The 13,135-nt window shown below is 41.2% G+C and overlaps 3 protein-coding genes across 4 annotated transcripts; all 3 read right to left on the reverse strand.

The window, feature by feature from the left end:
* Positions 1–682: 682 nt before the first annotated feature.
* On the reverse strand, positions 683–3,071 carry LOC311357417 (uncharacterized protein; the record flags this gene model as incomplete). Its single annotated transcript, XM_084477358.1, has 3 exons — positions 2,933–3,071; positions 2,670–2,724; positions 683–1,203 (listed from the first exon to the last, which is right to left on the reverse strand). Exons 1-3 carry the CDS (start codon positions 2,942–2,944, stop codon positions 683–685), a joined length of 588 nt encoding a protein of 195 aa, XP_084333484.1. The 5' UTR covers positions 2,945–3,071.
* A 3,498-nt stretch (positions 3,072–6,569) lies between these two features.
* On the reverse strand, positions 6,570–11,453 carry LOC311357420 (uncharacterized protein). Its single transcript, XM_084477362.1, has 3 exons — positions 11,401–11,453; positions 7,314–7,365; positions 6,570–7,181 (listed from the first exon to the last, which is right to left on the reverse strand). The coding sequence occupies exons 1-3, from the start codon at positions 11,413–11,415 to the stop codon at positions 6,790–6,792; spliced, it is 459 nt and encodes a 152-aa protein (XP_084333488.1). The 5' UTR covers positions 11,416–11,453; the 3' UTR covers positions 6,570–6,789.
* On the reverse strand, positions 7,872–11,240 carry LOC311357413 (uncharacterized protein). 2 transcript variants are annotated; one of them, XM_084477351.1, is made up of 4 exons: positions 10,910–11,240; positions 10,609–10,660; positions 10,378–10,438; positions 7,872–10,242 (listed from the first exon to the last, which is right to left on the reverse strand). In XM_084477351.1, exons 2-4 carry the CDS (start codon positions 10,627–10,629, stop codon positions 9,710–9,712), a joined length of 615 nt encoding a protein of 204 aa, XP_084333477.1. In that variant the 5' UTR covers positions 10,630–10,660; positions 10,910–11,240; the 3' UTR covers positions 7,872–9,709. The 2 variants fall into 2 exon arrangements, with proteins under 2 accessions (XP_084333477.1, XP_084333478.1); XM_084477352.1 differs by lacking the exon at positions 10,378–10,438 and having other exon boundaries at positions 7,875–10,242; positions 10,910–11,235.
* Positions 11,454–13,135: the final 1,682 nt, after the last annotated feature.

Genomic DNA, 13,135 nt, shown 5'->3' on the forward strand with positions numbered 1-13,135 from the left:
GTTACTAAACTGTGGATAACAAATAATGAGCTGCACAGTCCCATGCTCATTAATGTGTGTTACTGTTCATATATAATAAATGGTTGAACTGGTTGGACTGCATGGTTCTGGATTGTTTATTAAAATTCGGGCTATTTATTTCGGAATTCAAAGATACCATTTATGGTTCCCGTATTAAAAACAGGGCCGGATTAAGACAACAGGCTTTAAGGGCTGCAGCCCCGGGCCTCGTCACAAGGGGGGGGGAGTGAGTCAACGGAACGCGCGCATAATGCGCAGAAACTATTAGCGAATAAACCCGGTCAAGAAACCACGAGGGGCCCACCCCACGCCAACAACTCCGCGTTTGATTGATTAGAAACCCTGAATTGGGCATATTTACATTACCTCCGTTTCTTTATTTTTTAATGACACATTGATTATTATGGAATAAGGTTCGATATTTCTGAATTGAAAAAGAAGAGTGAGGTGGGATTATTAGTCTGTCTATCATCATTTGCAAAAAAAATATTCATTTCGAATTCCACATTTAGACAGGGCCAGGACTTTTTTCTGAAGGGGTGTCCCTTCAGAAAGTGCTGTCCACTATGCATCCATTGACCTTCAATGAGACAATTACCAAAGATGGGTTGGTTTTGAGCTTAGTTTATTAAACAACAATACCAAATAGATCTAGCGGCAGCTAGAATAAACTTTGAGTCACAGACTCTTGGTCGGGATTCCAACAACCGTAGAGCTCCTGCAGATCCGTAACATTCTTAAATGCATTGTGGGCATTGACGCGTTTTCCCAAGAAGGGGTAAGACAGCTCCTCTTGTTCATATTCCTTATAACGCAACCCTGGATAGAGCACCTTACTGAGCAGAAAGGTGTCCAAAAAGCTGGCGCCCAGCTGCGGGAACTGCTCGGTGAGGGAACACCTGAATAGCGCCTTGTCCAGTACAGGTTTGTCAAAGCGTTTGGCGTCGTGCGCAGCCAGCAACAGGGGCTGCTTTAAGGACCGCAGGAAGGAGATGAAGGAGGCCAGGGCCTTGTGCAAGGTGACGGTGGTTACCGATGAACCGTGATGCCAGAGTTTGCCATAATGGACACTGAAGCCTGTGACCTTCGTGGTCTCTGTGTCGATGGCGTCCTTGGGCAAAATGTACACGTTGAAGGTGTGACCTCCGCTGATGGCTGCCAGCTGGATGACGTCAGATGACCCTGGCCAGAGACAGGTTTCACAGAGGTGAGGAGTGTGTGAGTGGGTGAGCGAGCGAGCGAGCATGCGCAGTGGCGGAGCCAGACTTTTTTTCAAGGGGTGGCACAAGGGTGGCCGAGGCTTTTATATGGGGGGGGGGGGGGGGGGGGGGGCGAACGCAATTGTCGGAGCGAACGCGAAGGGGGGGGGGGTGGCCACCACGTGGCCACCATGTGAGCTGAGCATGCACTGAGCATGCGTGAGTGCGTGCGCAAGCCTGCATTAAAGAGTAGACCAAAAAAGTTGAAACACACAGAATAGCTCTAAAATGACCGTTCGCCAGGAGCGTTCTAGCCACGCCCCCCTGTCTCGGGGGCGGGTTCTGCTGTCAAGTCCGACATCAGCTGGCTTGTAATGTGAAGATGGAAGTTGGGAATTTAGGCGATATACCAGACGACTTTAGCCTATCTTATCTCGAAGGAAGCATTTCTTTAAAGAAAAAACAAAAGGCTTATGCCTTCATATCTGGATCTTATGTACATAGCGTGATAATATACAAAAATAGTACAGGTAAATAGCTATCTATTACCAAGACTAACGGTCATGTTGCTGCTAACTCTTTACTTAATTTGTTTACATTGTTAGATAATTTATTCTATTGAAATATAACAAATCTAAATTGTCAGAATAAATGAAAGTGTGAATCCTGACTGAAGCATAAACTTTCAGATAATTTATTTTGGCTACATAACATTATAGGCACAATCAGCGTTAAGGGAGAAGTTTATCCCAGCCAACGGAAATCTTTGTCAATTTCGAGGTCGACTTAAAAGAGAGGAGACTGGTGGATTCGCACTGCAAGTGTCAACAAGGGTAACTGTATAGGACTACGTTTTACATGAGCTTAAACTCACTGTTGGTGTGTGCTGAACACCCTCTACCCTTGGTCGTACTTATCGCAGGCTGTGTCACGCATAATGACCGACTTTATCCACCGTAAACATTTTTCAATGTTCCTAGTTGGCTTCGGGAAAGGGAAAAAAAAGACGTTGGCAACTCGGTCACTATATCTGCTGTCAGTGTTGCAGGTTCCATGACAACACCGTTTTACCATATTGAGCTCTGAATTAAAAAAAAATATCTAGAAGTTTCTAACGAAGTAAACACTGAGCAGCTGAGTTAACACTGCTGATAGCCCCGGCCGGTATGTCGGAGAGATGTCGGACAAAATGGAGGACATTAACTACTCGATAATAGGAGCGTTCTGATTGATCAGATTGCCTGTCAATCAAACTCTGGCGAACGGTCAATTGAAACAGCAAGCGGTTTAGCATGTAATCACCGGGAGTTGGCTGTGAAATGTGGAGCTCTGGGAGACGCATTGAAAAGCATGCAGTGATGACCTCTAATGCATTCAGAGGGGCAGGACGTGTAATATCACAATAGTGATAAAGTCATGAAAAGGTGTCCGTGTACAGTACTACCCTACCCACTAGTCCCGCGGTCTCCATGTCAAAGAAGACCAAAGTTCTACCACGAAACGTCTGCAAAGGGCGAGAACGTAATAGATAGATAGATAGACGTTATTATATTGTACCAAATATCAATTCAACTGTGTAATCAAAATCATATGGAAATTATTCAGCAATGTCAGTTCAAATTTTTGTCAGTAAACAACTGAGATAAAATTACACTTAAACTGTTACATACAATTAACTATGTTTGTGTGTAAAATATAGGTATATACATTACCATGGGCTGCATATCGGAAATGGGCTGGAATTATGATGAGATAAAAAAACAGGCGTATAGTGCTGGATTGACCCAATTCTTAACAAAGTGAGAGAGTCCTTCCTTGTCACAGCAAATATTTTTTGCTTCAACAACCAGCTCCTAACTACACACTAGAGAGAGAGAGAGAGAGAGAGATACCGTGGTGTAGACAGGATGCAGTAGAGACATCCTGTAGTGTCGTGCCAATGTGTTACCCCCTATAAGGAGTGTATCATCATCAACATGCATAATGTAGGCAAATGTGTGGCGGAAGGCAATGCGACTGTCAAATGACGTGAAATGAATTAGAATAATATCAGGTATTGTTTTCTTAGAAGGGACGGCTTGACTTTGGTTTTCGTTTTACGGAATCCACCATAGTTTTCTCTTGATGTAGGCTAACCCGAAACCAGTTGAATTTTCTTTATTTTACGTTTATTTGACAGGGACAATGCACAATATATAATCGAGCCAGATTATAGCCACAAGGCTAATTTACATCTGTTGTTACATCTGTACATCTGTTGTTGTGATTATAAATGAATGACAACAACCAAATCAAATTCCCTGGGTTGAGTGAATGACTCAACAACGAGGCTTATTAATTACCGGTGTCACCCTACTCCTCGGGCACTTACAAAAATATAGAATGTTTATGGTATTTTCATTTTTCTTTGCTATAACATACAGAATGTTAACATCAGGGGAGAGAGAGAGAGAGAGAGTGAGAGAGAGAGGGGTAGATACCACGGTGTAGAGAGAGAGGGGTAGGCAGGATGCAGTAGAGACAGTGTGAGATGTGATGCACTCTGACTCATACTAGTAATGTGACAATATGTGGCTGCCGTTGGCATGTACATTTTACCCAATTTAGGCCTACACGTCAAATAGTTAGGCCTGTGGTACGCTCTGTATGCTCATTGTTGTGTGTTCAAATAGAATAAATGGTTTCCTGATAGAAAACTCTGTGAAACGACTGTGATTTGAGATGACAAATATTAGGTTTACTTAGCCTATAAGGGATCGCTTGACTTTCTTTTTTGTTAAACAGAAACCAACCAAACCGTTTTCGCTAGAAATCATGTAGCCTCGACAAATCCCCAGGGGGAATCTATTTTTAAAGAACACAGCAGAGTGGGACGTTCACATATTGTTTAGGGGAAAAGGGCAAAAATATAGGACTTATTTTAGTAACAGTGATACACCGGCATAGGTTACTTTATTTACGATCACATCAAACAAAATACCAGGTTTAAAAAAACAGTAGGCCTACTACACTGTCTCTTCCACACCCAACGTAAAATGTTTTCGCTGTGGTAAATCTGGACACCTTTCATGCTGGGCTAAAGAGTTGGACTGTCATAAATGTGGAAAAAAAAGGCCACATAGAACGGGTATGCAGAAGTAATAAAATAAAAAGAGTGTTGGCTACCCCTCAGAACCACCAGTGCTGTCCACTACAGGTAGGCCTACACATGTAGACTAACCAATGGCATAGGGCCGTCCATTGACCTTCAATGAGACAATTAACAAAGATTGGTTGGCTTTGAGCTTGGTTTATTAAACAAGTGTAACTTAACATGATTGGCCCATCAACCATGTCAATAAGTCAACCATCTATTGTGAAGTACATGTTAAACATACTTTAAATAAAGCACAAAAAGTACAAATATACTAATTATATACTTAAATGATATTGTTATGACCGCAAGGCTCAAGCATGGCATAACAAACTGGGAGACACGCAGTGACAAGTTTTTGTATATTTATTTAAAAATAAAAGTGCAAATGTAAATAGTTTTTACCAGTGGCGGATTGAGGTGGTCATTGGCCCCTAGCATGGGCGTCACCACAATATAATTGCACACCTTAAAAAAAAATAATAGTTGGACCCCCCCACATTTGCCGTCAAAAATATTAGCGCATGACTGGTCTAGTGTTTAGTCCAGTGTTCTTTCCATTGCCTCACAATCAAATCCATTACACTTTATCAGTAGGGGGAATACCCATATCAATAGAAATCCACTCTGCGTTTTCCTGGTTTCCTAACACACACAGCCGCATCACGCACGCATATTCAAAACATGCAAAACATTCAAAACACACTCTCAAAGTCAACATAGGCTTGCTATGGCGCACACATGACTTTGGTCGGAGCAGGTAGACGTTTCTCCACTGTTCGTTTGCATAGGCACGGCAGGCAGGGTCATGACTCCATGGTATTCATGAGCATGACGTAAGATAATACAAAAAATAGTTGGCTTTTGGATCTAGCATCCCACTTCGACTAAAACAGAATTAAAAAAATGTTAATACTCGTAAAATAACTATGCGTATAATATTAAAGCATTGGTAGTCACCGATTGGTGGCGCGTAATGACGCGGCACCAGAGGCTGGGGACCTGGTGACACCATGTTGGACAGAGATCACCTAAACCACTGAGTCCTCAGTCCAGTCTGCCTTATAGCTTCTCGTAGAAGCTTTCCCCCGCAGGAGTTCTTTTTTTTGTTGTTTTAGAACCATAAACATATAATAAAATAAAATAATATTTCCTGTTGCAGGGAACATTATGAATTTAGATTAGACTGAAGAAGCAATATTGTTTTCCATGAAGTGTGCCGTATAGTGCTGGTTTGACCCAATTCTTAACAAAGTCAGAGTCCTTGTCACAGCAAAAAATAATTGAGAGAGACATGTATGAGGGGGAGGTAGATAGTGAGGTGTATAGACCCATGTACATTAAACCCGATTAACTCGTCTAATAGTTAGGCCTGTGATACGCTCTGTATTACTAAACCGTGGATAACAAATAATGAGTTACACAGTCCCATGCTCATTAATGTGTGTTCATATAGAATAAATGGTTCAATTCATTTGACTGCATGGTTCTGGATTGTTTATGGAAATTCTATTGTCTATTTATCTTGGAATTCAAATATACCATTTATGGTTCCTGATTTAAAAGGTCCGATTTGTCTCTTTATTTTTTTTTAATTGACCACTCCAGCCATATAGTACACCCTTAAGCAAAGGACATTGCAATTATTGACTTGAATTTGTGAAATTAACTAGAAATCTTTGGAAAGGCTCTCAGACAGCCAGGCTTCTACAACTTGATTAGGAACCCTGAATTGGGCATATTTACATTACCTCCAATTCTTTCTTTTTTATTGCCACATTAATGATAAAATAAGTTTAGACATTTCTTAATTGAAAACAATAGTGACGTGGCATTAGGCCTATTAGTCTGTCATCTATCATTTGCAAAAAAAAAAAATTCTGAAGGAGTGTTGGCTACCCCTCAGAACCACCAGTGCTGTCCACTACAGGTAGGCCTACACATGTAGACTAACCAATGGTATAGGGCCGTCCATTGACCTTCAATGAGACAATTAACAAAGATTGGTTGGCTTTGAGCTTGGTTTATTAAACAAGTGTAACTTAACATGATTGGCCCATCAACCATGTCAATAAGTCAACCATCTATTGTGAAGTACATGTTAAACATACTTTAAATAAAGCACAAAAAGTACAAATATACTAATTATATACTTAAATGATATTGTTATGACCGCAAGGCTCAAGCATGGCATAACAAACTGGGAGACACGCAGTGACAAGTTTTTGTATATTTATTTAAAAATAAAAGGCCCTAACAAGGAAATTAAGTATCAGTGTAGATGGCAGCTTAACTATGTGTAATGTGTTATGGACTGGTGTAATGAGAATGTACAACAAAACCAAAATAAAGACGATGAGGTTTGGTGGCAGCAGCAGCTTCTGTCACCCAGGCAGCGAGAGACCGACAGGCTGGATGTCTTCCTCCTTTTATAGGTCAATCAGGTGCACCTGCTGCAGAAAGGGGAAGAGCCAAATGGCCCAAGTAGGTGTCCAAGAATCTGGACCTCAGCTGCTGGAACTGGCAGTCAAGGGAACACCTGAGTAGGGCCCTGGTGAGTATAGGTATGTCAAAGTATTTGCCGTGGTGCGCGGCCAGCAGCAAGGGCTGCTCTAAGGACCGCAGGAAGCCAAGGAAGGAGGTCAGGGCCTCGTGCAAGGTGACGGTGGGCACGGCGGCACCGTGCAGGAGGAGGGCGCCATCTTGGACGCTGAAGCCTGTGACGCCCGTGGCCTCACTCTCGATGGGGACCTCAGGCATCGTGTACACGTTGAAGGAGCGGTCTCCACTGAGGACCGCCAGCTGGATGATCTCACACTGCCAGGTGTCTTGAGAGGGGAGGGGTGAGAGTGAGTGAGTGCAAGTGTTCATCAAAGAGTAGATAGTTAACACAAAAGTTAACACATTGAATAGCTATATATACTATATAAATAGTAGGTGTCTGTGTGCCGTAGGCATACCCAATCCTGTGGTATCCAGGTCAAAGAAGACTACAGTTTTACCACAAGACTTCTGCAAAGGGCGAGAAAGAGGCCATAGCAGGGCATTATTACATTTGTGTAGAGTGCAAATGTAAATAGTTTTTTGCATATTCAAAACATGCAAAACACACTCTCAAAGTCAACATAGGCTTGCTTCGGTGCATGTTTATATGAATATTATTATTATTATATTTATTATTATATATATTATTATTATTATATGAATATGCTGACTTTGAGAGACGGATCAACGACAGCGACAGACTTCAGCAACACAGTCATTGTCAAAATTACCAGCTTTAACTGAAAAGGCTTTCTTTCTGTTCAGATATTTAGTGCCAGGTCATGTTAAGGTCATGTTAGATTGTTAACTTGTAAATATAATCAAAACAATTAAAACATTGACTGTTCCACAGACGAGATGGACATAAGGACTTTTTAGTTTATTTCACCAAAATCCTTGCATTTTACTTGGTTTGCAGTTGTATTGTCAGTTGTACAGTTACCTCATCCTTTTCTAATTCACTCTCAGAATATTTAAATCCTCATATTTTGCTATTAAATAGAGAATAAAGTGCCAAAAAAGTTGTCAGTGTCAGTCCTCTGTGTATTACACCAGGACATAATAATAGTCAGTAATTGCAGACCATGCCGGCTCCAAGGAAAAACAATGAAAGAGGGAGATCATTTTAAATCTAAAAACATGGTAAAATGCCCCAGAATGCGGGAAATAGCATCTACTTCTTTCAAAATTCTCTGGGGGAGGACCCCCAGACCCCAATTTTGTGGACCAACCAACCGACCGACAGAGCGAGCTAAAAAGGCATTCACAGTGCATCTGCAAGCTGGTAACACTTTTATCTATCCGACTCATACTAGTAATGTGACAATATGTGGCTGTCGTTGGCATGTACATTTTACCCGATTTAGGCCTACACGTCAAATAGTTAGGCCTGTGGTATGCTCATTATTGTGTGTTCATATAGAATAAATGGTTTCCTGATAGAAAACACAGTCGAGAAAAATCACGACTGTGATTTGAGATGACAAATATTAGGTTTACTTAGCCTATAAGGGATCGCTTGACTTTCTTTTTTGTTAAACAGAAACCAACCAAACCGTTTTCGCTAGAAATCATGTAGCCTCGACAAATCCCCAGGGGGAATTTATATATATATCTATTTTTAAAGAACGCAGCAGAGTGGGATGTTCACATATTGTTTAAGGGAAAAGGGCAAAAATATAGGACTTATTTTAATAACAGTGATACACCGGCATAGGTTACTTTATTTATGATCACATCAAACAAAATACCAGGTTTAAAAAAACAGTAGGCCTACTACACTGTCTCTTCCACACCCAACGTAAAATACCGACGCCTTTATTTGGGGTCGTTAATAGTCATTACGATGACGCTGTACCAGAGGCCCGTTTTTTTCATTCCATTTTTTTTTTAAATCACAAAAGCCATCGAGGACGGACTCCAGTTTGCCCTTTTTTTAATAAGCTTTACCCTCATGAATTTATTTTTTTGGACAAGCAATATTTTTTTCCATGAAGTATGCCGTATAGTGCTGGTTTGACACAATTCTTAACAAAGTCAGACAGTCCTTCCATACCGTCAATTGTTCTCTTTAAAAAAAAAAAAAGAAATTCACCACTGCAGCCATATAGTACACCCTTAAGCAAAGAACATTTCAATTAGTGACTTGAATTTGTGAAATTAACCACAAATCTTTGGAAAGACTCTCAGACACCCTTCTACAACCTGATTGGGAACCCTGAATTTGGCATATTTACATTTCTTCTGTTTCTTTCTTTTTTATTGATACATTAATTATTATGACATAAGGTTTGACAAATTTTAATTGAAAATAATAATGAGGTGGCATTATGAGTTTGTCTATCATCATTTGCAAAACAATATATTATTTTGAACTCAGAACCACCAGTGCTGTCCACTACAGGTAGGTATACAGGTATGGTGAGTACATGTAGACTAACCAATGGCATAGGGCCGTCCATTGACCTTCAGTGAGACAACTAACAACGATTGGTTGGCTTTGAGCTTGGTTTATTAAACAACAATACCAAATAGATCACTAGATATATAAAAATGATTACAAAGCAAGTAAAGCAGAAGAAAAATGTAAACTTTATGTCTGCCAGGGTTAGGGTTACATACATACATTGCACTTTCTACAATGTATTTTTTAAGGGTTAGTAGTTAGGGTTAGTTTTTAATTTTATTTTATTGTAGCCTATGTGAAGCACTTTGAGTCTGCCTTGTGTATGAAACATTTCTATATTAATAAAGTTGCCTTGCCTTGCCTTGCCTAATGTTAACATGGCCCATCAACCCTGTCGTCAATAAGTCAACCAGATCGGAATAGAGAAAGTGACACAGGGTGTGGGTCGGGATCCCACTTATAGTACAGCTTCTGCAGAGCCTTAACATCCTCCAATGCATCGTGGGCCTTGTAGCGTATTCTGAAGTATTTCGCCAGATTCCCTAGTGAATGTCTGTATAACCCTGGATAGAGCGCCTTACTGAGCGGCAAGGTGTCCAAGAATCTGGAGCCCAGCTGCTGGAACTGCCCGGTGAGGGAACACCTGAATAGCGCCCTGTCCAGTACAGGTTTGTCAAAGCGCCTGGCGTTGTGCGCGGCCAGCAACACGGGCTGCTTTAAGGACAACAGGAAGTCAAGGAAGGAGTTCAGGGCCTCGTGCAAGATGACGGTAGGCCTATGCAAAGCTCTACCGTGCAGGAGGAGTTTGCCATTTTGGACCGTGAAGCCATTGACCGCCGTGGCCCCTCCTTCGATGGCGACCTGAGGCATCATGTGCATGTTGAAGGTGCTATCTCCGCTGATGGCCGCCAGCTGGATGATATCACACCGCCTAGTGTCTGAGAGGGGAGGGGTGTGAGTGGGCAAGTGAGTGAGTGTGTGCGCAAGTCTGCATTAAAGAGTATGCCTACAAAAAAAGTTGAAACACAGAATAGCTCTAAAATGAAACAGCAAGCGGTTTAGCATGTAATTACCGGCAGTTGGCTGTGAAATTGAGTTCTGGGAGACGTATTTAAAAGCATGCAGTGATGACCTCTAATGCATTCAGAGGGGCAGGACATGTAATATCACAATAGGAGACAGATTTACATGTACAGACAAGTTGTTGGTATACTATGTAATATACACATCGATCTGAGCAGGCCATGGCCTGATTAAACTCAATAGGTAAGTGATGAAAAGGTGTCCGTGTGCAGTAGACCTACCCAATCCCGTGGTCTCCACATCAAAGAAGACCACAGTTCTACCACGAAACGTCTGCAAAGAGTGAGAAAGAGGCCAACGCAGGTCATTAACATCAGGGTAGAGTGCGAACGTAACCGATAGACGTTATTACATTGTACCTTATAACAATTTGACTGTGTAATCTAAATCATATATGGAAATCATTGAGCAAAAACCCAACTTTAGAAAGTCGGTAAACAACTGAGATAAAATTACACTTCAACTGTTACAATATACATACGATTAACTATGTTCGTGTGTAAAATATAGGTTTATACTTACCATGGACTGCATATCGGCAAATGGGCAGAAATTCGCTGATGAGATTGAAAACTCCAAATAAAAAAGGCAAATGTGTGGTGGAAGGCATGCTGTGACTTGAAATGAATTAGAATATTAGGTATCGTTTTCTTAGAAGGGACGGCTTGACTTTGGCTTTCGCTTAACCGATCACACTAGTTTTCTCTTGACGTAACCCGACACCCCCCCCCTATGGGCTTAAATTTGTCTCATTAATATCTGTAAACGCACAGATGGTGATCTACAAATATTTTTGATTTGCACACGTGTTTTGCTATCCACAAATACAAATTTATAATTTGTAACTTGTATTTTGGTTTTTACACTTGTAAATATATTGTGTTTTTGTAAATACACAATTTTCCATTTGTAAAAACAAAAAGCCATTTGCAAAACTGAAAATTCTGCTCGTGAAGTATGACTCAGCATTTGTGGATCATTACTCACGCACACGCATCTCTTTCCTCACTTACGCATTTTTGAGACATTCTTGTCGAAGATCCGCACAGATCCACAAGCAAATAGCTCGTGATTCACAAATGGCCCGCCCTCCTCAACCAGTAGGTGGCAGTGTTGTTCTATGCATTGATGTAGCTATGGTTTGCACTGAGGCAACCTGACGTCGTTGAAACATCCTTAGCGAGACCGAAAAAAATGAATCAATTATCAAACTAAAGATCAGACACATTCACTGACTGAAGATTTTGCAAGTTAAAAGTATATTTTTCGCTAGAAATGTTATTAGAAACACGTTTAATGGTGAATCTTCCCTAAAATATTGCATTTCCCCGTCAGATAATAAAGACTACGTAAACATTTCACCAAATGCTGGGAGAATGTCTCGCCCCCTGTTGGTGCTATTCCTCCATTCATTTAGATGGGCGGAAGAAAGAGTGTACTCTTCACGCTTTGATCAGGCAAGACGTTACACGTACGTGCTTTGCGAGGTGGACCAACGTATCTATTTCACGCTTTGGCGTGATACCGGGTTGCTCCATCTTCAGCCATGGTTTTACCGCGAAATCGAAAGTCCGCTTAAGCAGAGTGCAAACCATAGCTACATCAATGCATAGAACAACACTGCCACCTACTGGTTGAGGAGGGCGGGCCATTTGTGAATCACGAGCTGTGGATCTGTGCGGATCTTCGACAAGAATGTCTCAAAAATGCGTAAGTGAGGAAAGAGATGCGTGTGCGTGAGTAATGATCCACAAATGCTGAGTCATACTTCACGAGCAGAATTTTCAGTTTTGCAAATGGCTTTTTGTTTTTACAAATGGAAAATTGTGTATTTACAAAAACACAATATATTTACAAGTATGTAAAAACCAAAATACAAGTTACAAATTATAAATTTGTATTTGTGGATAGCAAAACACGTGTGCAAATCAAAAATATTTGTAGATCACCATCTGTGCGTTTACAGATATTAATGAGACAAATTTAAGCCCATACCCCCCCCCCCCTTTCGCACCACTGTTCCGTGTGTTTGCAGTAAGCTACTCATGGGGATATCAAGAGAACAACAATTCTATCTTGGAAAGCTCGCAGCTGATGACCTCATAATGCATTCAGAGGACACAGGATAATTTAAGAGTAGACTAATGATGTTTATGATGAATGACAGTCACAGGGATTCTCCAGTTGAATTTTCTATATATTTTTTATTTTACGTTTATTTGACAGGGACAATGCACAATATTGAGCCAGATTATAGCCACAAGGCTAATTTACATCTGTTGTTACATCTGTTGTTGTGATTATAAATGAATGACAACAACCAAATCAAATTCCCTGGGTTGTGTACTGTTGGGAAAAACAGTCTGCCTAGTTACTTGACCAGATAAAATGAGACGGAGAGGTACTAAAGTCTATCAGCACGAGGGCCTCGGATTTATTGAGTAAAGTAGCAAAGGTAATACAGATTCATAAAGCGTGAGAGATCGAATATTCTACGTCCCCTAACAGCGCTGAGGTCGTCCGGAGCTTCGCCTCCGAGGAGGTTCTGCCTCGGAAGAGCTCCCGTGATTTGGTGCATGAGAAACTTATAGTATCTTTCATGGCCAGGTGTGTGTGCTAGCCTTGGTGTGTGTTATCGAGGGTTCTCTTGTCCCTGAGCCTCCGAGTTGTTTTGTCTTTCTGTGTGATGTGTGGCCTCGCCATCTAGCTGAGGCAGCCTGAGATTTCGCTTGACCGGGTGTATGGGGA

This window comes from Micromesistius poutassou (genome assembly GCF_964030765.1).
Source record: "Micromesistius poutassou genome assembly, chromosome: 13".
NCBI classification, from domain to species: Eukaryota; Metazoa; Chordata; class Actinopteri; order Gadiformes; family Gadidae; genus Micromesistius; species Micromesistius poutassou.